Source organism: Thamnophis sirtalis, unplaced genomic scaffold (assembly GCF_051295495.1).
Source record: "Thamnophis sirtalis isolate CommonGarterSnake01/CBP01778 unplaced genomic scaffold, rThaSir2_p1.2 scaffold_2, whole genome shotgun sequence".
NCBI lineage: Eukaryota > Metazoa > Chordata > Lepidosauria > Squamata > Natricidae > Thamnophis > Thamnophis sirtalis.
The window spans coordinates 42,042,730-42,067,258 of NW_028261382.1; the positions used below are offsets into that span (position 1 = coordinate 42,042,730).

Consider the following 24,529-nt stretch of genomic DNA (forward strand, 5'->3'; position numbering starts at 1 on the left):
CCAGGGGGGGCTGGAAAGAAGAAAGAAAGAAAGAAAGAAAGAAAGAAAGAAAGAAAGAAAGAAAGAAAGAAAGAAAGAAAGAAAGAAAGGAGAAATGAATGAAAGAAAGAGGGAGGGAGGGGGAGAAGGCAAGGCAGGCAGGCTTGGGTGGGGGTTGGTTTGGATGACCCACAAGGTCCCTTCCAACTCTGTTAATCTGTCACCTAAAAGAAGAAGTGGGAGAGGGGAAGGGAAAAGAGAGGGGGAGAGGGAGAGAAAGAAAGAAAAAGAGAAAAAGAAAAGAAGAAGGGAGGAAAGAAAGAGGCTGCAATTGTGTGTCCTTGTGGTTTGAAAGAAAGGCGTCGCTGTTGAGGTTTCCGGTTGGAGAAAGCGATTGTAATCAAATGGAAGAAATCTCGATTTTTGTGGTTTGACAGACAGTGAGAAGTTGTGAATGTACAAACACAGGAAGTTGTAACAGTTAATCTGCTATTCTTTTTTCCTCCGTCTGACTCCTTCCTTCCTTCCTCTTCTTCCATTCTTTTTTCTTCTCTCCCCCATTTGACTCCTTCCTTCCTTCTCCTTCTGTTCTTTTTTCTTCGTTCCTTCCCCATCTGACTCCTTCCTTCCTTCCTCTTCCATTTTTTCTTCCTTCCTCCTCTCCTTCCTTCCTCCTCCTCTCCTGTTATGTTCTTCCTTCCTTCCCTCCCTTCCTTCCCTCCCTCCCTCCCTTGTCTCCTTCCTTCCTTCCTCTTCTTCCATTCTTTTTTCTTCTCTCCCCCATTTGACTCCTTCCTTCCTTCTCCTTCTGTTATTATTCTCCTTCTGTTATTTCTTTTGAAGAAGAAATAATAAAGGAGGAGGAGAAGAAAAATAATAATAAAGGAGGAGGAGGAGGAGGAGGAGAAGAAGAAGAAGAAATGATAATAATAAAGGAGGAAGAGGAGGAGAAAAGAAGAAGAAGAACAAGAACAAGAAGAAGAAATAATAAAGGAGGAGGAGAAGAAGAAGAAATGATAATAAAGGAGGAGGAGGAGGAGAAGAAAAATAATAATAATAAAGGAGGAAGAGGAGGAGAAGAAGAAGAAATAATAATAATAAAGGAGGAGGAGGAGGAGGAGAAGAAGAAGAAGAAATGATAATAATAAAGGAGGAAGAGGAGAAAAGAAGAAGAACAAGAACAAGAAGAAGAAATAATAAAGGAGGAGGAGAAGAAGAAGAAGAAATGATAATAAAGGAGGAGGAGAAGAAGAAAAATAATAATAATAAAGGAGGAAGAGGAGGAGAAGAAGAAGAAATAATAATAATAATAATAAAGGAGGAGGAGGAGGAGGAGAAGAAAAAGAAATGATAATAATAAAGGAGGAGGAGGAGGAGAGAAGAAGAAAAATAATAGAGGAGGAGGAGGAGGAAGAGGAGAAGAAGAAGAAGAAGAAATAATAATAATAAAGGAGGAGGAGGAGAAGAACTGTAGTGTCAAAGTGTGCAAGGACTTGTATAAGCCATCAGCTGGGAATGGTGTTTGGGCTGCCTTGTCGGCGTGTTGTGTAAGATCAGGAAATCAGAACCAGGTGATTGGCAGGTGGCAGGCGTCCCCGTGGGCTACTGCGGGGAAATATCTCTTTTATTTACGTGCCAGGCTCCGAAGATTCCCCGTGTCACCAACGTGTGCCCTAGAAAAGGGCGTTATTTGTACGAAACACCTACAAATAACAATTTACGAGTAATCCCGGATTAATTGTGAAACTTTGATGGAGCTGATTTTCCTCCTCGGCTCTCCAGGACTGCAATCCTGGCGTTTCATTTTTCCAACGGTGCTTCTTCCGGCGTGGCGAGAACGTTTCCATTGGCACAGCGTGGTTGATTCAGAGAGCCCTTCATTTAGCCACCGGCTTGCTTAGCGACCGTTCAGAGTTACAACGGAGATGGGGGAAAAACTGTAAAAAAAATTTTTTAACCCTTAAAAACAGAACAAAAAAAATAACTTGGCGACCAAACCGCGCATGGAAAAACTTTCTGTAAAGCAAAAGTGAGGTAGGACCATAAGCACGGTTGCAGTGTCACTTAATGACGGCTTTGTTTAGTGACCAAGGTGCTGGTCCTTCCTTCCTATCTCCTTTCTCTCTCGTCTCTCTTCACTTTCTTTCCCTTCCTCCCTTTTTTCTTTCTTATCTCCCTCCTTCTCTCTGTTTTTTTCTTTCCTTTCTTTCTCACCTCCCTTCCCCTTCCGTCCTTCCCTTTTTCATTATTTCCCTCACTCCCTTTTTTCTTTCTTTTTTTCTTTCTCTCAGCTCCTTTCCTCTTCCTTCCTCCCTTTCTTCTTTCTTATTTCCCTCTGTCCCTTTTTCTTTTTTTCCTTTCTTTCTTTTTCTCTCTTTCCTTTTTCTCAGCTCCCTTCCCTCCTCCCCTTTTCTTCTTCTTTTTTTTGAAAAAACCTCCCACCCTCCTTCTCCCCCTTTCTTTTCCTTCCTTCCTTCCTGCTTTGCTTTCTTTTTCCATTCTTTCCTGTTCTCTCCCTTCTGTGGCCTCCAATGATTTCTTATGTTTTATCTTTGCCTCTTTCTTCTAAAAACGTGACAAATATATTTCCAAGAAGGAGAGAGGGGGAGGGGGAGGGGAGGAGGAGGAGGACAAGAAGAAAAGAGGGAGAGGAGGGGGAGGAGCAGGAGGAGAGGGAGAGGAAGGAGAAGGAAAGAGGAGGAGGGGACAAGAAGAAAAGAGAAGAGGAAGAGGAGAGCGAGAAGGAGGAGGAGGAGGAGGAGGAGAAGAAGAAATAATGAGGAGGAGGAGGAGGAGGAGGACAAGAAGAAAAGAGGGAGAGGAGGGGAGGAGCAGGAGCAGGAGCAGAGGGAGAGGAAGGAGAAGGAAAGAGGAGGAGGGGACAAGAAGAAAAGAGAAGAGGAAGAGGAGAGCGAGAAGGAGGAGGAGAAGAAGAAGAAATAATGAGGAGGAGGAGGAGAAGAAAAAATAATAAAGGAGGAGGAGGAGGAGAAGAAGAAGAAGAAGAAGAAGAAGAAGAAGAAGAAGAAGAAGAAGAAGAAGAAGAAGAAGAAGAAGAAATAATAGAGGAGGAGGAGAAGAAGAAGAAGAAGAAGAAGAAGAAGAAGAAGAAGAAGAAGAAGAAGAAACAACTTCTGAGCAAGGAGAAAAAGACACTTCTTAGCAAGGAGGAGGAGGAGAAGAAGAAGAAGAAATAATAATAATAATGGAGGAGGAGGAGGAGAAGAAGAAGAAGAATTAGAAGAAGAAATAATAATAATAATAACAACAACAACAAAGGAGCATGCAGCCCTCACCCCCAGTCACCAACTCTCATCCTCGATTTAAGATATGGCTTTATTTGTTCGTTCTCAAGTGAGACATTTGTGCATCTCAAAAACCGCCGCGGCCAAGGAAGGTTTCCAACTGTTCCCCTGTGCGGAGAACCCTCCGTCTTTCCAAATGTCGGAGAGATTTTATAAGGGGTGCATCTCTGTACATGCAGGCTTGGTTAAAGAGCAGAGGCACTGGTGGGGTGGGAGAGAGTTGGCAATCCTCAACCACCACCACCCCAACTCCCCCTGCCACCCCAGATTGAGAAAGTCGGGAAAGGTGTCGGCGAGATCTTACCGCATGCGCCTTCCGAAAACTGGGAGCCCAAACTGGGTTTGGGGGTAACAAGTGGACGTGTCCAACGGCAGGAAAAAAATTTGGGGGGGGAAATCAAAATGTTAGGAATATGTGAATTTTGCAATAGTGAGAGATTAGAACTACCGCTGACTCTTTCTCATCCGAGGAAGCTTCTGGGCCCCAGAATTGTCGTAAATTTCTTACTACGGGTAGTCCCCAACTTACAACAGCTCATTTAGCGACCGAAGTTACAACGGTACTGAAAAAAGTGACTTGGGACCGATTTCACACTTAAAAACCGTCACAGCATGTCCGTGGTTGCATGATCAAAATTCAGACTCTTGATGACTGACTTGGGCTTACGACGGACGCAGTGCCTCGGGGGTCACACGACCCCTTTTGTGACCTTCCAACAAGTCAATGGGGAAGCCGAATTCACTTAACAACCATGTTCCTACATTAACAACTGTTGTAAGAAAGGTTGTAAAATGGGCAAAACTCGCTCAGCAACTGTCTCGCTTAGCAAAAGAAATTTGGGGGCCCCATTGTGGTCATAAGTTGAGGACTACCTGTACCACTAACTCCAAGGGAGTGGTCGAGGCCCTGGAATTGTCATAATTTCTTACTCTAAGGGCTCTGTGAAGCCTCCAATGGGAGGAGCAGTCTATTGTAGGAAAACGAGTATCCTCAAACCGTGACCCGAACTATTTTGGGATGCCGAGTGGGAATCACAGCCTGCTTTTGTGACGTCTCCTCTAGCCCCTTCCCCAGAATTCAAATGGGTCCCCTCCCAGTTCATGATGGCCTCTCCGAGGGAAGCACCCCAAAAAGGCACAGAGCTAAAGTGAGGTATCCACAAAAAGGGGACAAATGCGAGAGACAAATGCACAAGGAAACGAGCAGCGTGACACCGCAGACGTATCGTGGATAACAGGAACAACTTCTCAGAGGCAGTGAATCTGGGATAAAACGAAAGGATTATGGGTTCAATGGTGCATCCAAGCTTTTGGATCCGTCTTTCCCATTGAGACGTAAGAAACTCGTTCAAAGGGATCGCTCGTTTAAGATCAGCTCGCCAGATTATCTCCGTACGAGGATAACCAGAACTCCAGAAGGAGAGTCGGTAGAGCCCTTAAAAAGCGAGTGTCGATTGTCGTGTTAGGTAGCGTGGGTCAGTGTGTCTGTCCTTTCAGGGGGCCATCAGCCAAGCAAGCCCTCCTTCCTTGACCCCACTCAAGTTTTGTGGTTCCCCGCTGAAGAATTTTTGGAGAATCGCCGTGCAGGAGCACGACACTCCCCGCTTTGGTTTCGCATGTATCCTGAGCGAGGCGGAATAATTCCCAAACAACAGTGTCGGTCGACCTGTTGAGCCATTCCTGGACATTGTACGGCAAGGACATTCGCCAGATGTCCCATATCATGGCGGGTTTTTCACTCCAACTCCTCTTCCGCAGAGGGCAAGCATCGGAGCCGGTTTTTAGAGATTGCTTTCTCGCAGAAGTCCACTCAGGCTGCAGGGACGTCTTTGGTCCAGCCGGCGACCGGACAGCAGACGCCGTAAGGGGGAGGTTGAGTTCAGATCTCCGCAGCTCTGCAGATGGATGCCGTTGGACGGACTCCCCAGCCTCAACACCTGAAAAACCCAAGGAATCGCTTGAGAACGGCTCAGAATGATAGGTCATAAGTAGAGAGAAAAAGAGGGGGGATTTGGATGAGGAAAAATAACCAAGAGTACCCAGGATAGGAAGCACAATTTGGTAGCATAGGTAATGCTCAACCTACAATCACAATCACAATTCTCTCTCTCTCTCTCTCTCTCTCTCTCTCTCTCTCTCTCTCTCTCTCTCTCTCTCTCTCTCTCTCTCTCTCTCTGTCCCTCCCTCCCTCCATTTTCTATCTCTCTCTATTATTATCTCTCTTCTATCTATATCTATCTACATACCTACCTGCCTGCCTACCTATCTATATCTATTTTCTCTCTCTCTCTTCTATTTATTCTTATCTTTCTTATTTATATCTATTTTATATCTATATCTATCATCTATCATATTGATCTATCTATCATCTCTATCATCTATCTATATCATCTATATCTATCATCTATCATATCTATCTATCATCTATCATATCGATCTATCATCTATCATCTATATCTATCATCTATATCTATCATCTATCATATCGATCTATCATCTCATCTATCATCTATCTATCTATCTATCTATCTATCTATCTATCTATCTATCTATCCTAGTTATCTATCTATCTATCATCTATCAATCATCTCATATCGATCTATCATCTATCTATCATCTATCTATCATCTATCTATCATCTATCTATCTATCTATCTATCTATCATCTATCTATCATCTATCTATCTATCTATCCTAGTTATCTATCTATCTATCATCTATCAATCATCTCATATCGATCTATCATCTATCTATCATCTATCTATCATCTATCTATCATCTATCTATCTATCTATCTGGCAGGAAGTACTGAGGACCCGGATTGTTGTTGGGGGGCAAGAGGCTGACTCTGTAAACCGCTTAGAGAGGGCTGAAAGCCCTATGAAGCGGTATATGTCTAACTGCTATTGCTATCTATCTATCTATCCATCCATCCATCCATCCATCCATCCATCCATCCATCCATCCATCCATCTATCTATCTATCTATCTATCTATCTATCTATCTATCCTAGTTATCTATCTCTCTATCTATCATCTATCAATCATCTCATATCGATCTATCATCTCATCTATCTATCTATCTATCTATCTATCTATCTATCTATCTATCTAATCTTTCTTTCTATCTTTCTATCTATCTAATCTATCAGCCTTCAATATGTTCAATATCAGATTTATTCAACATTTGAATTTTTCTTTGTACTCGGTTTTTTTGGGGGGTGGGGTAGTGTTCGAATTTTGTTTGTCTCTTTTGTATTTTATTCTCGTTGGCAACTGAAAATAAATCGGTTACAACGGATATTTTAGCAGAGTGCCGTCTACTTTAGCATCCCTGCCCTTGCTACAGTCAACTGATTTACAGTACTTCCTGCCAGCAGCTTCCCACAAGAAAAGTCACTGGGGAAGCCTGAAGGAAATCATAAGTCACTCCTGTTCCCACAGCTTCGTTGCCCGCTTGAAATCATTTTTTCCCCCTCTGTTTAAGTAAGAAAATATCTTTGAAATGATGACCCAGCAGGCATTGTTTGTCTATTGTCTGTACTGTCACTCAAAGCAAACAGCTCATGGTCACGACTGCAGGAATCTGATAATTAATTCCAGTGTTAATTACTCCCCATTATAATTATCTTGCGGTGAAGTTGTCTTTTATCTGAGGCGAGATAAACCTATCCATCTTGACTATCTTTAAAGTCCATTTTATTGTTTATTTTATTATAGGAGGGAGGGAGGGATTGAGGAAGGAAGGAGGGAGAGAGGGAAGGAGAGAAGGAAGGAGGGAGGGAGGGAGGTGTCAGCTTTAGAAGCCATATTAACACTGGAAGCTTTCACGCTGCTACATTCTTAAGTCTGGGAAAGTCGAAGGAAGGAGGGAAGAAGGAAGGAAGGAAGGAAGGAAAGAGGGAGGGAAGGAAAGAAAGAAAGAGGAAGGAAGAAAGGAGGAAAGGAGGGAGGGAAGGAAGGAAGGAAGGAAGGAAGGAAGGAAGGAAGGAAGGAAGGAAGGAAGGAAGGAAGGAAGGAAGGAAGGAAAGGCAATACTGCCTTCTACCCATGGCTTCTGAACACACCCAAGATCAGGTCATCTGAACTGACCTGATGTGGGTGAGAAAAGAATTCCAAAGATGGAGAATTTAGACCAAATAATTATTTTAGAGACGGACGCCGTGAAAAACACAGAGTTTCTCAAACATCTCCTGAATTTCAACCAGGAGGAAAGGCGTGTAAAACTCCAATCATTTAAATCCTGTGTCTTCCTCTCATTTCCTGCGGCCCTGGGTAATTAGGTGTTAATTAGCTATCGCAATTAGTTAAGCAAGGAACATTCCAGCCTCAATAGAACAAACTGGATTGAGGGCAAATTGCTTTCTTTAATTATTGTCTTTATGTTCACTACTTTTTTTCCTTTTTTGTTTCCATTGCTGTTTTCATTCATCAGGAGCAAAAAGGGAGGGCGGGGGAAAGGAAACAAGGGAAGGAAGAAAAAAGGGAGGGAGGAAAAAAAGAAGAGGGAGGGGGAAAAGGGAGGGAGGAAGGAAGGAAGGAAAAGAGAAGAGGAATGGAGTAAGGGGAAGGAAGGAAAAGGAAGGGAGGAGAGAAAGCAAAAAAGGGAGGGAGAAAGGAAAAAAGGAGGGACAGAGTGGAAAGAAGGAAAGAAGAAAGGAAGGAAGGCGGAAAAGGGATGGCAGGAGAAAGGGAAAGGAAGGAAGGAAAAGAGGGAGGAGAGAGAGCAAAAAGGAGGGAGAGGAAAAAAGAGGGACGGAGGAGAAAGAAGGAAAAAAGAAAGGAAGGAAGGGAAAAGGGATGGCTGGAGAAAGGGAAAGGAAGGAAGGAAAAGAAGAGGAATGGAGTGAGAGGGGAAGGAAGGAAAAGAGGGAGGAGAGAGAGCAAAAAGGAAGGAGAGGAAAAAGGAGGGACGGAGGGGAAAGAAGGAAAGAAGAAAGGAAGGAAAAGGGATGACAGGAGAGAGGAGAAGGAAGGAAAGGAATGGCAGGAGAAAGAGGAAGGAAGGAGGGGAGGGATGGAGGGGAAGGAAGGAAAGATGGATTGGTTGGTTGGATGAAGGAAAGGGAGGAGGGGAGGGAAGGAGGAAGAATAAAGGGGAGGGAGGGGAAATAGACAAGCAGAGGAAGGAAATAAGAGGAAAAGAGGGAGGGAAAGAAATAATGAGAGGGAGGAAGAGAGGAAGGAAGGAAAAATAGGAGACGAGCAGAGGAAGGAGAAGAGGGAAAGAAGGGAAGGGAACAGAGGTGGATTCCTACCAGTTTGCACCTATTCGGTAGAACCGGTTCGTCAAATCTAACGAACCGGTTAGAAGAGGTTCCACCAGTGGACCCAGAAAGCAGGCCACACCTATAGAAGAGCTTCCAAAATTATTTGAAACCCGCCACTGGAAGGGAAATGTTTAAAATTAAAGGTTTGGTAATGCCTCATTCCCATCAGATTCAGGCCTTTTCCCAGCTTCCCACCGAATTCTCTGGCAAAGCAATTAAATCCACGGTGTTGATTTCCTGCCGTATTCAACAAACTATTAACTTCCTCCTTCCTTGGAGGGAAGTCAGTTCTTATGCCCATTTTTTTCATGTAAATAACACATTAAAGGGATAGGAATTAACACAGGGGAATGAAGGTGCCTCTGCAGTCTTTAAACCAATTTAGGCTGTTATAATTACATACATATAATGCTAATTATGTAATTGACACCGGCTATTCCATTTGCTGAAAATTCCCTGCATTGAGGCAAGGATGGCATTGACATTCTCTTCCCGGAAATTAGGAACTGGCCATCATTTGGGGATGAATCAAGATTTTTTCCCCCCACAAAATCAAACTGAGCAGAAGGGACCCGCGAGGTTCTCTAGTCCAACCCTCTGCTCAAGCAGGAAGTCCTATCTCATCTTGGACAAAAAGCTGTCTAATTTCTTTTTTTAAAAAAACAAACAAACTCCAGTGGATGAAGCACCCACGACCTCTGGAGGCAAGCAGTTAATTAACAGAAGGATAGGTTAATTGGATTGGAAGGAGACTTTAGAGGTCTTCTAGTCCAGCCCCCTGCTCAAGCAGGAAACCTTGTAGCATTCTGGATAAGGGGTTGTCCGATCTCTTCTTGAAAACCCCCAGTGATGGGAAAGAAGAAAGAAAGAAAGAAAGAAAGAAAGAAAGAAAGAAAGAGGGAGGGAGGGAGGGAGGGAGGGAGGGAGGGAGGAAGGAAGGAAGGAAGGAAGGAATGAAGGAAGGAAGGAAGGAAGGAAGGAAGGAAAGGGAAGGGAAGGAGAAGGAAGGATGGCAGGCAAAAAGTATAGCAGAATAAGGGAATAACAGAGTTGGAAGGGACCTTGGAGGTCTTCTAGTCCAACCCCTAGGGGAAAAAAGGAAGGGAGAAAAAAGTATAGCAGAATAAGGGAATAACAGAGTTGGAAGGGACCTTGGAGGTCTTCTAGTCCAACCCCTAGGGGAAAAAAAGGAAGGGAGAAAAAAGTATAGCAGAATAAGGGAATAACAGAGTTGGAAGGGACCTTGGAGGTCTTCTAGTCCAACCCCTAGGGGAAAAAAAAGGAAGGGAGAAAAAAGTATAGCAGAATAAGGGAATAACAGAGTTGGAAGGGACCTTGGAGGTCTTCTAGTCCAACCCCTAGGGGGAAAAAAGGAAGGGAGAAAAAAGTATAGCAGAATAAGGGAATAACAGAGTTGGAAGGGACCTTGGAGGTCTTCTAGTCCAGCCCCCTGCCCAAGCAGGAAACCCTATCCCATTTCAGACAAATGGCTCTTCTTGAAAAAAAAGAAACCCCAAACCATTTTTAAAATCCTTTCTTTTTCCTACTACATTAAACCTGAATGTGGGGAAACCCTCATTGCCCCAAACTGTCCCGTAACTGTCCCATAAAGGTACCTGCTTGTTCCCGCGAGAACTCATTTCCACGCCCGGCAACGTCAGGTTCCGCTTGGAGCGGTGCAGGAAACGGGCCATCAGCCCACGAGACCCCCGGCACGCCTTGAGGTCCCCCAGGGACCGCGTGATAGTCTTCGAGAGGTCTTGGGACACCTTGGCGGGCAGGTCTAACTTGGATTTGCCGGCCCCGTGAGCCAGCAAGAGGGGGTCGCAGAGCGAAGGGTGCGAGGGGCACATTTCCGAACACAGCCCTGCGAAGAGAGAGAGGGGGGGGGTTGCGATCAAACAGCAATAGCAATAGCAGTAGACTTATATACCGCTTCATAGGGCTTTCAGCCCTCTCTAAGCGGTTTACAGAGAGTCAGCATATCGCCCCCAACAATCTGGGTCCTCATTTTACCCACCTCAGAAGGATGGAAGGCTGAGTCAACCCTGAGCCGGTGAGATTTGAACCGCTGAACTGCTGATGTAGCAGTAGCCTGCAGTGCTGCATTTTAACCACTGCGCCACCTCGGCTCAAACAGTGCCAACTCACAACAGCCCCCCCCCCCTCCACAAAACAGCTTCTTGTAGTACCCTGCGGTCTTGCGGCCGCAATTTCGGATGGTTTCGCCAGAAGCCATCATTGTTTTACAATTTTCAGGAAAACTTATAATTACAGTTTTCAAGAAAACTTACAATTTTCAGGAAAGTTTTCAGGAAAACTTACAATTGCAATTTGCAAGAAAACTTTCAGGAAAACTTACAATTGCAATTTGCAAGAAAACTTTCAGGGAAACTTACAATTACAATTTTCAAGAAAACTTTCAGGGAAACGTACAAACTTACAAAACCCCTTCGATTAATTTAATTCTGCTCCTTCCCATCCAGCAAAGTCTTTCGAGGGAGGATTTACGGTCACAGACCTTATCAGGCTTGGAGAGCTGCCAGGCCGATCTCTGCAAAACTTGGCCAGGAGTCTCGGAGAGTCCTGAACCCATTAAGGGAACTAATAGACTCCTGCAAACTCCACTCCCCTTTCGCTCCTCTTTTATTCCCTCTGGGAGGGGCCATTCACCGTCCACCTGTGGCCTTAACTCCCAAGTCGACCCCTGTTCTTTAGCTCTTCCCTTCGTCTGGCAACTCTCCGCATGCGCACACTGGGAACAGGCTCCAGCTGTTCTTCTGCCTCACTGATGCCTGACTCCGAAGGCAGCTGAGAACTGTCGGACGGCTCTGTCCCGCTCTCTGCCTCCGACACAGAGCCCTCATCTGAGCCTCCCCCAGACTAAAGGACTGGCCCAGGTTCCTCCCCAACCCTCCTCACTCTCCGAATCTGCTGGCCAGCCACAACAATATGAAATCACCACAGAGGCCTCACCTGTTTCCGCTGAGGAATTGGAAGCGTCGTCTCCAGACCCTTTTGTGCAAAATACTTCCTGGTCATCGGTTTCTGTGGGGTGGAAGGGAGTGGGGGGGAGGAGGAGGACAGGAGGGAAAGAATGAAAATCTGGGGCTTTTGTTACACCCTGAAAAGGTAGAAGATTTGATTTGGGGCAGGAACGATGGTCAGGTGAGAGAGAATGCCATTACGTGGCCCCGTGGCTCCCTCGGCCTGTGTTCAGTTCAGGAAAGGCGTTGGCCACTTTTCTGTGGCTTGTCTCCAGAAGTTGTGGGTACACCAACACTGGGGAGATTGGACCAGCATTTGTCTGCAATGTTAGAGGGCTTCCTGCCAGAGCAGGGGTGGGACTAGAAGACCTCCAAGGTCCCTTCCAATTCTGTTATTTCCTTCCTTCCTTCCTTCCTTCCTTCCTTCCTTCCTTCCTTCCTTCCTTCTCCATCACCTGGGGTTTTCAAGAAGAGATTGGCAGAAGAAATTACATTGGTCTGTAATTTGATATGGTCTCCTACTTGAGCAGGGGTTGGAGTAGAAGATCTCCAAGGTCCCTTCCAACTTGTTTATTCTGTTATTCCTTCCTTCCTTCCTTTGCTGGAGGTTAGACTAGAAGACCTCCAAGGTACCTCCAAACTCCTTCCTTACTTCCTTCCCTCCTTTATTTGCAGGAGGTTAGACTAGAAGAACTTCAAGGTCCCTTCCAACTCCTTCCTTCCTTCCTTCCTTCCTTCCTTCCTTCCTTCCTTCCTTCCTTCCTTCCTTCCTTCCTTCTCCATCACCTGGGGTTTTCAAGAAGAGATTGGCAGAAGAAATTACATTGGTCTGTAATTTGATATGGTCTCCTACTTGAGCAGGGGTTGGAGTAGAAGACCTCCAAGGTCTCTTCCAACTCTTTCATTCTGTTATTCCTTCCTTCCTTTGCTGGAGGTTAGACTAGAAGACCTCCAAGGTACCTTCCAACTCCTTCCTTCCTTCCTTCCTTCCTTCCTTCCTTCCTTCCTTCCTTCCTTCCTTCCCTCCCTCCCTCCTTTATTTGCAGGAGGTTAGACTAGAAGAACTTCAAGGTCCCTTCCAACTCACTCCTTCCTTCCTTCCTTCCTTCCTTCCTTCCTTCCTTCCTTCCTTCCTTCCTTCCTTCCTTCCTTCCTTCCTTCGCAGGAGGTTAGACTAGAAGACCTCCAAGGTACCTTCCAACTCCTTCCTTCCTTCCTTCCTTCCTTCCTTCCTTCCTTCCCTCCCTCCCTCCCTCCCTCCCTCCCTCCTTTATTTGCAGGAGGTTAGACTAGAAGAACTTCAAGGTCCCTTCCAACTCCTTCCTTCCTTCCTTCCTTCGCAGGAGGTTAGACTAGAAGACCTCCAAGGTACCTTCCAACTCCTTCCTTCCTTCCTTCCCTCCCTCCCTCCCTCCCTCCCTCCTTTATTTGCAGGAGGTTAGACTAGAAGAACTTCAAGGTCCCTTCTAACTCCTTCCTTCCTTCCTTCCTTCCTTCCTTCCTTCCTTCCTTCCTTCCTTCCTGCCTGCCTGCCTGCCTGCCTGCCTGCCTGCCTGCCTGCCTGCCTGCCTGCCTGCCTGCCTGCCTTGCAGTGGGTTGGGCTAGAAGACCTCCCTCGTCCCTTCCAACTCTCATCTCCCTGTTCTACCTACCGGCCTCCCTGGACACAGCCATCCCAGGGTCACTGTGGGACCGCAGCAGGGGACATCGGATGACGGGTGACTGGCAAGACGTTTCGCTGCTCCGCCGTGGCCGCCTGGGCTCTTTGCGTGCCGATACCGCCATCTTGGGCTTCATCCGGACTTCGGGAAAACAGGGACCCACGTTGTGGCCGAGACCCTCCAGGCGGTGGCAGCTGTGGGTCTGAGCACTGTTGACCTCCAGCAGGCCGTCATACACCGTGCCGGGCGTGGAGCAGGAGAAGGAGCGCTCGCCCCGCAGACGCATCGGCGGGATGTCTTCGAATGGGCCCTGCGGGTGAAGCCCGCAGTGCCCGCAGTCGACGCTCAGGCAGTAATCCGCTCGGCTGCGCTGGATGGAGCGGAATAGGACGTAATCCACCGAGCAGGCCGATCCGCTCCCTTCCAGCAGGCACGAATCCTCGGAGGGACTGCTGTCCCCGGGAATGTCGACGATCTCCGACATGATGAGCGAGTTGCTATCCACGGAAATCGCTGTTGAGAAACGAGAGCGAAAATGAAGACGAGCCGCCGGGAGTGACTTAAATACGGTTTAATGGATTAGGATGGATCTTCTTCCTTTTTAAAAAAGAAAAGTGGATCTACATATTGTTAGAAAGCTTTAAGTTCGTTTTGTACGTATAAAATGGAGTATATATGTCTCACGCCATTTTTTTTAAATAACGTGGAACAATATTCTAAAGTTGGCAAAATATTATGGGCTGGATTGTCATCCTCATCCTTGCAGGGGTGAAATCTGGGCAACTGAATTGAGCTAACAGAGTTTTTTACTGGCCGGATGCCCTCCCCTGTTGTGAGCATGGAGTTTTGTTCAGCAGGTAATATTCTCATTGTGCCCAGAGAGAGAGAAATACTGCCTCTACCTAGGATCAAAGACACGGCCTCCGGATTGTGAGGCGAGAGCGCCACCTCTATCTACGACCTGCCTAGGAAGGTCGTAATATGGGGGGCGAAATGCACTTAACAACCATCTCACTTAGCAACGGGAAATCTGGGGCTCAATTGCGGTCCATAAGTTGAGGATGGGAGACTATTCCACTATTGTGCTGCTTTCTGACTGTCCCCCACCCCCAGGGTGGTGTGGAAACATGAAGAGACTTCTGGGAATTGGCATTAAACTAGTTTGATCCGTGTACTAAATGCAAATTTAGAGGGTTTTTTTTCAATCCTCTAATTAGAAGAAGAAGGACGTGGTCGCTCAGGGGCTAAGACGCTGAGCTTTGTCGATCAGAAAAGGTCAGCAGTTTGGCAGTTCGAATCCCCAGCACCGCGTAACAGAGTAAGCTCCCATTCCTTGTCCCAGCTTCTGCCAACCTAGCAGTTCGAAAGCCCGTAAAAAATGCGAGTAGAAAAATAGGAGCCACCTTTGGTGGGAAGGGAACAGCGTTCCGTGCGGCTTCGGGAGTTGAGTCATGCCGGCCACATGACCCCGGAGACGTCTTCGGACAGCGCTGGCTCTCCAGCTTTAAAACGGAGACGAGCACCGCCCCCTAGAGTCGGGAACGACTAGCACGTATGTGCGAGGGGAAGCTTTACCTTTAATTAGAACATGCTTCTTTTGTCCTGCGAGGGAGTTTGTGGAGGAAAAGCTACTCCAAAAGTACTTTTTCAAATTGTGCGTTAAAACAAGTGTGTTTGTGTGTGTATTTACCTTCACCACTGAGCACAACGGAAGGGACTTGGTTGCAGGAACACGGCCCATGCGATGTTTCCGTAAATTGTGAGTCAAACAGCGTTACCTGCGGAGACAGGGATTTCATTTAGCTTCACAGAACGACCGTGAAGTTTTTAAGATATATGCTACTGTCTTTGGAGGCTCCACAATGGGCCTAGCTAACAACTGAACACAGGATCTATTCTTATAGCCTTAGGAATAGCATTTAAGACTTATATACCTCTTCAGCCTGCACGCCATATAAATATTTCCCAAAAGTGGCGCTGTGCAAGGAAAGACTCTGGGCACAGAGTTTCTGAGATTCACGGACAGATCTTCACACTCCTGAAATAAATCTAACGACCGAACGAATAAATTGTTTCCTGCAAACTCCACTCCCCTGTCGCTCCTCTTTTATTTCCTCTGGGAGGTGGGGAATTCATCGTCCACCTGTGGCCTTCCTCCCAAGTCGACCCCTGTTCTTTAGCTGTCCGGCAACTCTGTGCATGCGCACACTGGGAACAGGCTCCAGCTGTTCTTCCGCCTCACTAATGTCTGATTCTGAAGGCAGCTGATAACTGTCAGACGGCTCTGGCCCCCTCTCTGCCTCTGACACAGAGCCCTCCTCAGAGCCTTCCTCAGACCCCAGGACTGGCCCAGGTTCCTCCCCAACCCTCCTCACTGTCTGACTCTGCCGCCAGCTCCGCAGGACCACAACATGCGCCCTTTGCACCTGCTTCATGGTGCTCTCTCCTCCCGTTGATTGGAAAAAAAACAACACCTCAAAACGGCCGTACCTGGCTGTCCCCACGGAGCCCCATAACAGCTTCATAACTTGGAGGGAAGTCGGTGGGATAGAGGGGAATGGGGCTGTCCATGGAGCCATTGTAGGTAATGCTACACCACAATTAAAGAAGAAAGAAGAGATTCTCCGTTAAACGGATTGCTAAACCAATAAACTGCGACAAGGAATGAAGAGTTAAAACCCGCTTCCCAAAATTTCATTTTACAGGTAAGTTCCACAGCCTTTCCCCATTTTACAGGCAAGTTCTCGAATTACGCCCGGGCCCTTAGCAACGGTTCAAAGTTACGACAGTTATAACTCAAGCTTATGTTTTGATCTCATTGGGAAGTTTCACACAGGAAACTGGCTGATTGAAATGAGCTTCCAATGCAGGGCGTATTTTGCAGCCCAGAAAACAGGTTGTTTGGGCAATGAATTAATAAGCAATCCTCGATATATGACCACCACCATCGAGCCCAATGTTTCCGTTGCTAAGCAAGACGATTGTCAGAGGAGTTTTTGCCCCATTTTACCACTGTTGTAATTTTGAATGAACTGTTGTAAGTTGAGAACTACCTGTATGAAGGAGGGTTTATTGTTTACATCTTTCTTTCTTTTTCTTTCTTTCCTCCCACCCTCCTTTCTTTCTTTTTTCTTTATCTCTTTCTTTCATTCATTTCTTTCTTTTTCTTTCTTTCCTTCCTCCCACCCACCCACCCTTTTTTATTTCTTTATTTCTCTCTTCCTTCCTTGCTTGCTCATTCTCCTTCCTTCCTCTTCTTCTTCACTATTTCTTTCTTTCATTTATTCATTCATTCATTTCTCCTTTCTCTCTTCCTTCCTTCCTTGCTCACCTTCATTCCTCTTCTTTTCCCCTATTTCTTTCTTTCATTCTTTCATTTTTCTTTTTTCTTCCTTCTTTGCTTATTCCCCTTCCTTCCTCTTCTTCTTCACTATTTCTTTCTTTCTTTCATTTAATCATTCATTTCTCCTTTCTCTCTTCCTTCCTTCCTTGCTCACCTTCATTCCTCTTCTTTTCCCCTATTTCTTTCTTTCATTCTTTCATTTTTCTTTTTTCTTCCTTCTTTGCTTATTCCCCTTCCTTCCTCTTCTTCTTCACTATTTCTTTCTTTCTTTCATTTAATCATTCATTTCTCCTTTCTCTCTTCCTTCCTTCCTTGCTCACCTTCATTCCTCTTCTTTTCCCCTATTTCTTTCTTTCATTCTTTCATTTTTCTTTTTTCTTCCTTCTTTGCTTATTCCCCTTCCTTCCTCTTCTTCTTCACTATTTCTTTCTTTCTTTCATTTAATCATTCATTTCTCCTTTCTCTCTTCCTTCCTTCCTTGCTCACCTTCATTCCTCTTCTTTTCCCCTATTTCTTTCTTTCATTCTTTCATTTTTCTTTTTTCTTCCTTCTTTGCTTATTCCCCTTCCTTCCTCTTCTTCTTCACTATTTCTTTCTTTCTTTCATTTAATCATTCATTTCTCCTTTCTCTCTTCCTTCCTTCCTTGCTCACCTTCATTCCTCTTCTTTTCCCCTATTTCTTTCTTTCATTCTTTCATTTTTCTTTTTTCTTCCTTCTTTGCTTATTCCCCTTCCTTCCTCTTCTTCTTCACTATTTCTTTCTTTCTTTCATTTAATCATTCATTTCTCCTTTCTCTCTTCCTTCCTTCCTTGCTCACCTTCATTCCTCTTCTTTTCCCCTATTTCTTTCTTTCATTCTTTCATTTTTCTTTTTTCTTCCTTCTTTGCTTATTCCCCTTCCTTCCTCTTCTTCTTCACTATTTTCTTTCTTTCTTTCATTTAATCATTCATTTCTCCTTTCTCTCTTCCTTCCTTCCTTGCTCACCCTCCTTCCTTCCTTGCTCACCCTCCTTCCTCTTCTTCTTCCCTATTTCTTTCATTCTTTCATTTTTCTTTTTTCTTCCTTCTTTGCTCATTCTCCTTCCTTCCTCTTCTTCTTCTTCTTCACTATTTCTTTCTTTCATTTATTCATTCATTCATTCATTTCTCCTTTCTTTCTCTCTTCCTTCCTTCCTCCCTTGCTCACCTTCCTTCCTCTTCTTCCCTATTTCTTTCTTTCATTCATTCATTCTTTTTTTCCTTCCTTGCTTACTCTCCTTCCTTCCTTCTCTTCTTCTTCCCTATTTCTTACTTTCTTTTTTCATTCCTTCCTTCCTTCCTCATTCACTCTCCTTTCTTCCTTCCTCTTCTTATTCCCTATTTCTTTTTTTCTTTCTTTCATTTATTAATTCATTCATTTCTTCTCCCCCCGCCCCTCTCTTTCTTTCTTTCCTCTTCTTACATTTTCTTTCTCTTCAAATTGAGCTCTCCCTGCCCGCAAAATCTCCCCGATCCTCTTACAGGGCCTGGAATATTTTTCCCCTGTTGTTGATCCCAAATGTATTTTACACGCCCTGCAATCCATATTTTTAGCCCATTTCACCTCTGAGCATCCGTTTCGGAACTGCAGGTATATTCCGGGGGGTAGTAAGGAGGAGGTGGAACGGGGGGCACAAACTCATCCAGATCCAGCATGTGTTGTAAGTAAGTGTCCGGAGGGGAAGTACAGTCCAGCGTGACGGAACTCGACCGAGGTGGAGAAAGCTGAAAAATGGAAAGAAAACCGGATAAATAAATATGAAACTCGGCAGGAAACAGTGAGAAAGAAAGAAAAAAAAATCAGGAGGATTGGAAAAATTTGTTACTAAATATTATGGATGTTTAGCTAGAATAGCATATAAGGACTCAGTAAGATAGATATTAGAGATGATAGATAGATCAATGATAGATAGATAGATAGATAGATAGATAGATGATAGACAGATAGATGATAGATAGATAGATAGATAGATAGATAGATAGATAGATAGATAGATAGATAGATAGATAGATAGATAGATAGATAGATAGATAGAAGGATAGGATAGGATAGGATAAGATAGATAGATAGATAGATAGATAGATAGATAGATAGATAGATAGATAGATAGATAGATAGATAGATAGATAGATAGATAGATAGATAGATAGATATAGAGGATGGATGGATGGATGGATGGATAGATAGATAAACCAATATGATAGATATAGATAGATAGATAGATAGATAGAAGATAGATAGATAGATAGATAGATAGATAGATAGATAGATAGATAGATAGATAGATGGTAGATAGATAGATGATAGATAGATAGATAGATAGATAGATAGATAGATAGATAGATAGATAGATAGGATAGGATAGGATAGGATAGGATAGGATAGGATAGGATAGGATAGATAGATAGATAGATAGATAGATAGATAGATAGATAGATAGATCATTATGATAGATATAGATAGATAGATAGATAGATAGATAGATAGATAGATAGATAGATGATAGATAGATAGATAGATGATAGATAGATATAGAATAAAATAGATATAGATAGAAAGATAAGTTAATAAATAGAAGAGAGAGAGAAAAAAAAATAGATATAGATAGATAGGCAGGCAGGTAGGTATGTAGATAGATATAGATAGAAATAGAAAATAGATGGAGGGAGGGAGGGAGGGAGGGAGAGAGAGAGAGAATTGTAAATGAAATGCCAGTATGTGGTTATGTATTAAATTTATATTTTAAGATGAAGGACGTCTAAACAATGATAGCCAAATAAAAGTGGAGGTAAGATGATGGTAACGTATATAAACATTGGAGTTAAAATACTTGGAGTTAATATGAACTATACTTGATGACGGTGGAAGAGATGCACAAAAGCTTTTTGTAACCAACTGAAACACTTTCTACAGCATGTAAAGAAAGAAGATTTTATGGGTCATGTTTGTTTTGAAAATTAAAAATAAAAACTTATTTATATTTTTAAAAAAGGAGCGAAAGGGAAGTGGAGTTTGCAGGAGACCATGAGTTCGTTTAATGGGTTCGGGACTCTCCGAGACTCCTGGCCAAGTTCTGCAGAAATCGGCCTGGCAGCTCTCCAAGCCAGATAAGGTCTGTGACCGTAAATCCTCCCTTGAAAGACTTGGCTGGATGGGAATGAGCAGAATTCATAGTCAGTTAATAAAGCGGGTTTTGTCGAGACAAGGAGTCGGCTTCAGGCTCTCGGGAAGCCTCGGTCAGATCAGAATCTCTGCGAGTCGAAAACAAACTGGCCCTTTTGGGCGACTCACCACGTGGAGAATGTCAACCGAAAAAATTTGGATGCAACACATGATGGCAGAGAGCGTGCACACTACAATGGAGAAGATGGTTAAGCCGCAGATGCTGAACAGCAGGTCCTACGGAGAACAAAAGGAGAAGCTGTCAGAAAGGAGGAACGGAGGAAAGGAAGAAGAGAGGATGTCAGGTTTCCAAAAAACGCCCTAATTGATTCATGAGTCTCGGGCCAAACTTCAAAAGAAAATTCTTTTGGCGGTCAGATCTGAGCCTCGTTTGAATTATCGCTGAACTTTATCCCTGTTCCTTCCCTCCCTTCAGTCTGTGTCATAAATCACATTTCCCAATGAGTTGCACCCCTCCCAAGTCTGTGGCAGGCAATCTGAGATCCGACTTTAGGAGAAAGTATGTGTGGAATGCTCCCCCCCCGTTTTCCTCACTATGGCAACTTTAGGAGTTGATGACAGAGGAAGCACATTTTAGCTAAGTTCTGGAGAAATCCCACACAAGGCGAAATAATAATAACAATATCCCAATATCTGGAGCACCACTTGGATGCCGTCGGCATTGACAAAACCCCCATTGGTCAATTGCAACAGGCAGCTTAAATCCTCCGAGACCTCCAACCCCATCCAACAATTCACATCTGCCTTGGGAAAGGCTTGACAGGTGGGTGAAATTGCCGGATCCAGCCTAAACATCTGGATGACTGTGTGGCAGGCCGTAACTCTATAACCCGTTGGTCAATTGCGAACGGCGGTTTGATTGGGGCGGCTTAAATCCTGCCAGGAGACCTGTAATGGTGTCAAATAACCACATCTGTCTACCCCAGGACCTTCGGGAGGACTCCAAGGCCAAATTTAAACATCTGGCTGTGCGAGGAACCCATAATAACAACAATTGAACATTCTCGGCATTGACAAAAATCCCCGTCGGTCAATTGCAAACACAGCTTAACTTGAGACAGCTTAAATCCGGCGACGATACTTTTAATGTTAATAAGCCACCACATCTGTCGATCCAAGGACTTCACGGGAGCGTTTTAAAAATGCCAAATCCAGCATCTGGCTGGCATTGTAACGAACCCTAATAATGCAAAAGAATAATGGGAAATCTGGAGAGGTTCTGTTTGTCTATCTCGGCAAATTCCGTCCCTTTCAACCGGCTATTTCTCCACGGTGGATGGCGTGAAATCTTTCCCCCCACCACTCACTTTCAAGACCAGAAGAATCCTGGAACAATTCGAATCCACATCGCCTTTATTGCCGCAGGCAGGAATCCCCGATTCGGACGGCGAGTAGATGCATTTCTTATACAGAAAACTAGCCTGCAAATAAAGAGACAGGAGCATTGCATCGGAAAGCACGCTGGTTGGGGAATTCTGGGAGTTTTCAGGGAATTTTCTGGATGGTGTCAGAAGTGGGATACACTCCTTCCTGCCCTCTGGATGGTGTCAGAAGTGGGATACACTCCTTTCTGCCTTCTGGATGGTGTCAGAAGTGGGATACACTCCTTCCTGCCCTCTGGATGGTGTCAGAAGTGGGATACACTCCTTCCTGCCCTCTAGATGGTGTCAGAAGTGTGATACACTCTTTCCTGTCCTCTGGATGGTGTCAGAAGTGGGATACACTCTTTCCTGTTCTCTGGATGGTGTCAGAAGTGGGATACACTCTTTCCTGCCCTCTGGACGGTGTCAGAAGTGGGATACACCCCTTCCTGCCCTCCGGATGGTGTCAGAAGTGGGATACACTCCTTCCTGCCCTCTGGATGGTGTCAGAAGTGGGATACACTCCTTCCTGCCCTCTGGATGGTGTCAGAAGTGGGATACACTCCTTCCTGCCCTCTGGATGGTGTCAGAAGTGTGATACACTCTTTCCTGTCCTCTGGATGGTGTCAGAAGTGGGATACACTCCTTCCTGCCCTCTGGACGGTGTCAGAAGTGGGATACACTCCTTCCTGCCCTCTGGACGGTGTCAGAAGTGGGATACACTCTTTCCTGCCCTCTGGATGGTGTCAGAAGTGGGATACACTCCTTCCTGCCCTCTGGATGGTGTCAGAAGTGGGATACACTCTTTCCTGCCCTCCAGATGGCACCAGAAGTGGGATACACTCTTTCCTGCCCTCTGGATGGTGTCAGAAGTGGGATACACTCCTTCCTGCCCTCTGGATGGTGTCAGAAGTGGGATACACTCCTTCCTGCCCTCTGGACGGTGTCAGAAGTGGGATACACTCTTTCCTGCCCTCTGGATGGTGTCAGAAGTGGGATACACTCCTTCCTGCCCTCTGGATGGTGTCAGAAGTGGGATACACTCCTTCCTGTCCTCTGGATGGTGTCAGAAGTGGGATACACTCCTTCCTGCCCTCTGGACGGTGTCAGAAGTGGGATACACTCCTTCCTGCCCTCTGGATGGTGTCAGAAGTAGGATACACTCTTTCCTGCCCTCCAGATGGCACCAGAAGTGGGATACACTCTTTCCTGCCCTCTGGACGGTGTCAGAAGTGGGATACACTCTTTCCTGCCCTCTGGATGGTGTCAGAAGTGGGATACACTCTTTCCTGCCCTCCAGATGGCACCAGAAGTGGGATACACTCTTTCCTGCCCTCTGGATGGTGTCAGAAGTGGGATACACTCCTTCCTGCCCTCTGGATGGTGTCAGAAGTGGGATACACTCCTTCCTGCCCTCTGGACGGTGTCAGAAGTGGGATACACTCTTTCCTGCCCTCTGGATGGTGTCAGAAGTGGGATACACTCCTTCCTGCCCTCTGGATGGTGTCAGAAGTGGGATACACTCCTTCCTGTCCTCTGGATGGTGTCAGAAGTGGGATACACTCCTTCCTGCCCTCTGGACGGTGTCAGAAGTGGGATACACTCCTTCCTGCCCTCTGGATGGTGTCAGAAGTGGGATACACTCTTTCCTGCCCTCCAGATGGCACCAGAAGTGGGATACACTCTTTCCTGCCCTCTGGACGGTGTCAGAAGTGGGATACACTCTTTCCTGCCCTCTGGATGGTGTCAGAAGTGGGATACACTCTTTCCTGCCCTCCAGATGGCACCAGAAGTGGGATACACTCTTTCCTGCCCTCTGGATGGTGTCAGAAGTGGGATACACTCCTTCCTGCCCTCTGGGTGGTGTCAGAAGTGGGATACACTCTTTCCTGCCCTCTGGACGGTGTCAGAAGTGGGGTACACGCTTTCCTGCACTCCCCCCTGCCCCCCAAATCTCCCCCAACTGTGATTCCTCCCCGCTCCTCATAACCGACCTGTTGCATCCCCACCTGGGCTTTCAGGCTCCGTCGCCATCCCACCTCCTTTGGGATGGACGATCCGTCTCGCTGCCTTATCCGCTCACAGACTTCCAGGGATTTCACCTGCTGGGCATGTTGGCAGGAGAGAATGGAACCGGCCAGGGTCAGCATCACCCCTAAGACGGACAGCAGGGTGAAGAAAGTGATCTGGAGAAGAGGGGAGAACAGGCGGTTCAGGGTGCAAAAGGCAGCAAAAAATGCCAGGACAAAAATATCCTAGACTTTATTTATGTTGAGAAAATCGTTTTCACTGAGCCTCACTGACCGAAGGATACCAGATCTCTGTTATACTCTATTATCTGGTATAGGTATAAGGTTTCCTGCCTAAGCAGGGGGTTGGACTAGAAGACCACCAAGGTCCCCTCCAACTTCATTATTCTATTCTATTCTATTCTATTCTATTCTATTCTATTCTATTCTATTCTAATTATTTCCATATTCTATTCTATTCTAATTCTATATTCTATTCTATTCGATTCCATTCAATTCTTTCCATACTCTATTCTATTCTTTGCATATTCTATTCTAATTCTATATTCTATTCTATTCTTTTTTCCATATTCTATTCTTTCCATATTCTATTCTATTCTAATTCTATATTCTATTCTATTCTATTCTTTCCATATTCTATTCTATTCTAATTCTATATTCTATTATATTCTATTATATTCTTTCCACATTCTATTCTATTCTAATTCTATATTCTATCCTATTCTTTCTATATTCTATTCTATTCTATTCTCATTCCATATTCTATTCTATTTTAATTCCATATTCTATTCTCTATCGATCTATCTCTCATCTCTCTCATCTCTCTCTCTTTGTCTCTCTCTCTCTCATCTGTCTGTCTATCATCTATCTATTCTTTCTGTCTCTCTCTCTCTCTCTCATCTCTATCATTTGTCTATCCATCATCTCTCTCTCATCTCTCATCTATCTATTCTCTGTCTATCTGTTTATCCTCGCTCATCTCTCTCTCTCTCTCTCATTTGTCTATCATCTCTATCATCTATCATCTATCCATTCTCTCTATTTCTAGCTATCATCTCTCTCTCTCCTATCTATCTATCTATCTATCTATCTATCTATCTATCTATCTATCTATCTATCTATCTATCTATCTATCTATCTATCTCTCTCACCTATGCATAATTAGTTTTTGGGTAAGAGTTCTAAGCTGCTGCAAAGGAATCAAATAAACTCCAGTTTGCTTCCAGAAGGCGAAGGGAGGACGGAGAAGGGATGGGCTGCTGTGTGCTCCAAGGGCCACCATGGATGGGGGCCACCTGGTGCTTCTCTGCCTTCCCACAAAGTATTCCCACTTACCACGGGGGTGAATGGGCGTCTCCATGAAACGATGCCGACGACCCCAGAGAAGGCCA

The 24,529-nt window shown here is 45.0% G+C and overlaps 1 protein-coding gene across 1 annotated transcript in view; it reads right to left on the reverse strand.

Annotated features, from left to right (window-relative positions):
* Positions 1-3,312: 3,312 nt before the first annotated feature.
* The window catches only part of ENTREP3 (endosomal transmembrane epsin interactor 3), a 25,021-nt gene continuing 3,804 nt past the window's right edge, over positions 3,313-24,529 (reverse strand). The window contains exons 2-12 of the mRNA XM_087705129.1: positions 24,474-24,529; positions 23,118-23,294; positions 21,055-21,168; positions 19,856-19,963; positions 18,128-18,288; positions 15,693-15,792; positions 14,893-14,980; positions 13,194-13,715; positions 11,531-11,602; positions 10,171-10,421; positions 3,313-5,221 (exon numbers count right to left, since the gene is read on the reverse strand). The exon at positions 24,474-24,529 is cut by the window's right edge and continues 1 nt beyond it. Of these exons, the coding sequence (XP_087561255.1) occupies positions 5,066-5,221; positions 10,171-10,421; positions 11,531-11,602; positions 13,194-13,715; positions 14,893-14,980; positions 15,693-15,792; positions 18,128-18,288; positions 19,856-19,963; positions 21,055-21,168; positions 23,118-23,294; positions 24,474-24,529 (1,805 nt within the window). The 3' untranslated portion in view covers positions 3,313-5,065. The remainder of the gene's footprint in view (positions 5,222-10,170; positions 10,422-11,530; positions 11,603-13,193; positions 13,716-14,892; positions 14,981-15,692; positions 15,793-18,127; positions 18,289-19,855; positions 19,964-21,054; positions 21,169-23,117; positions 23,295-24,473) is intronic.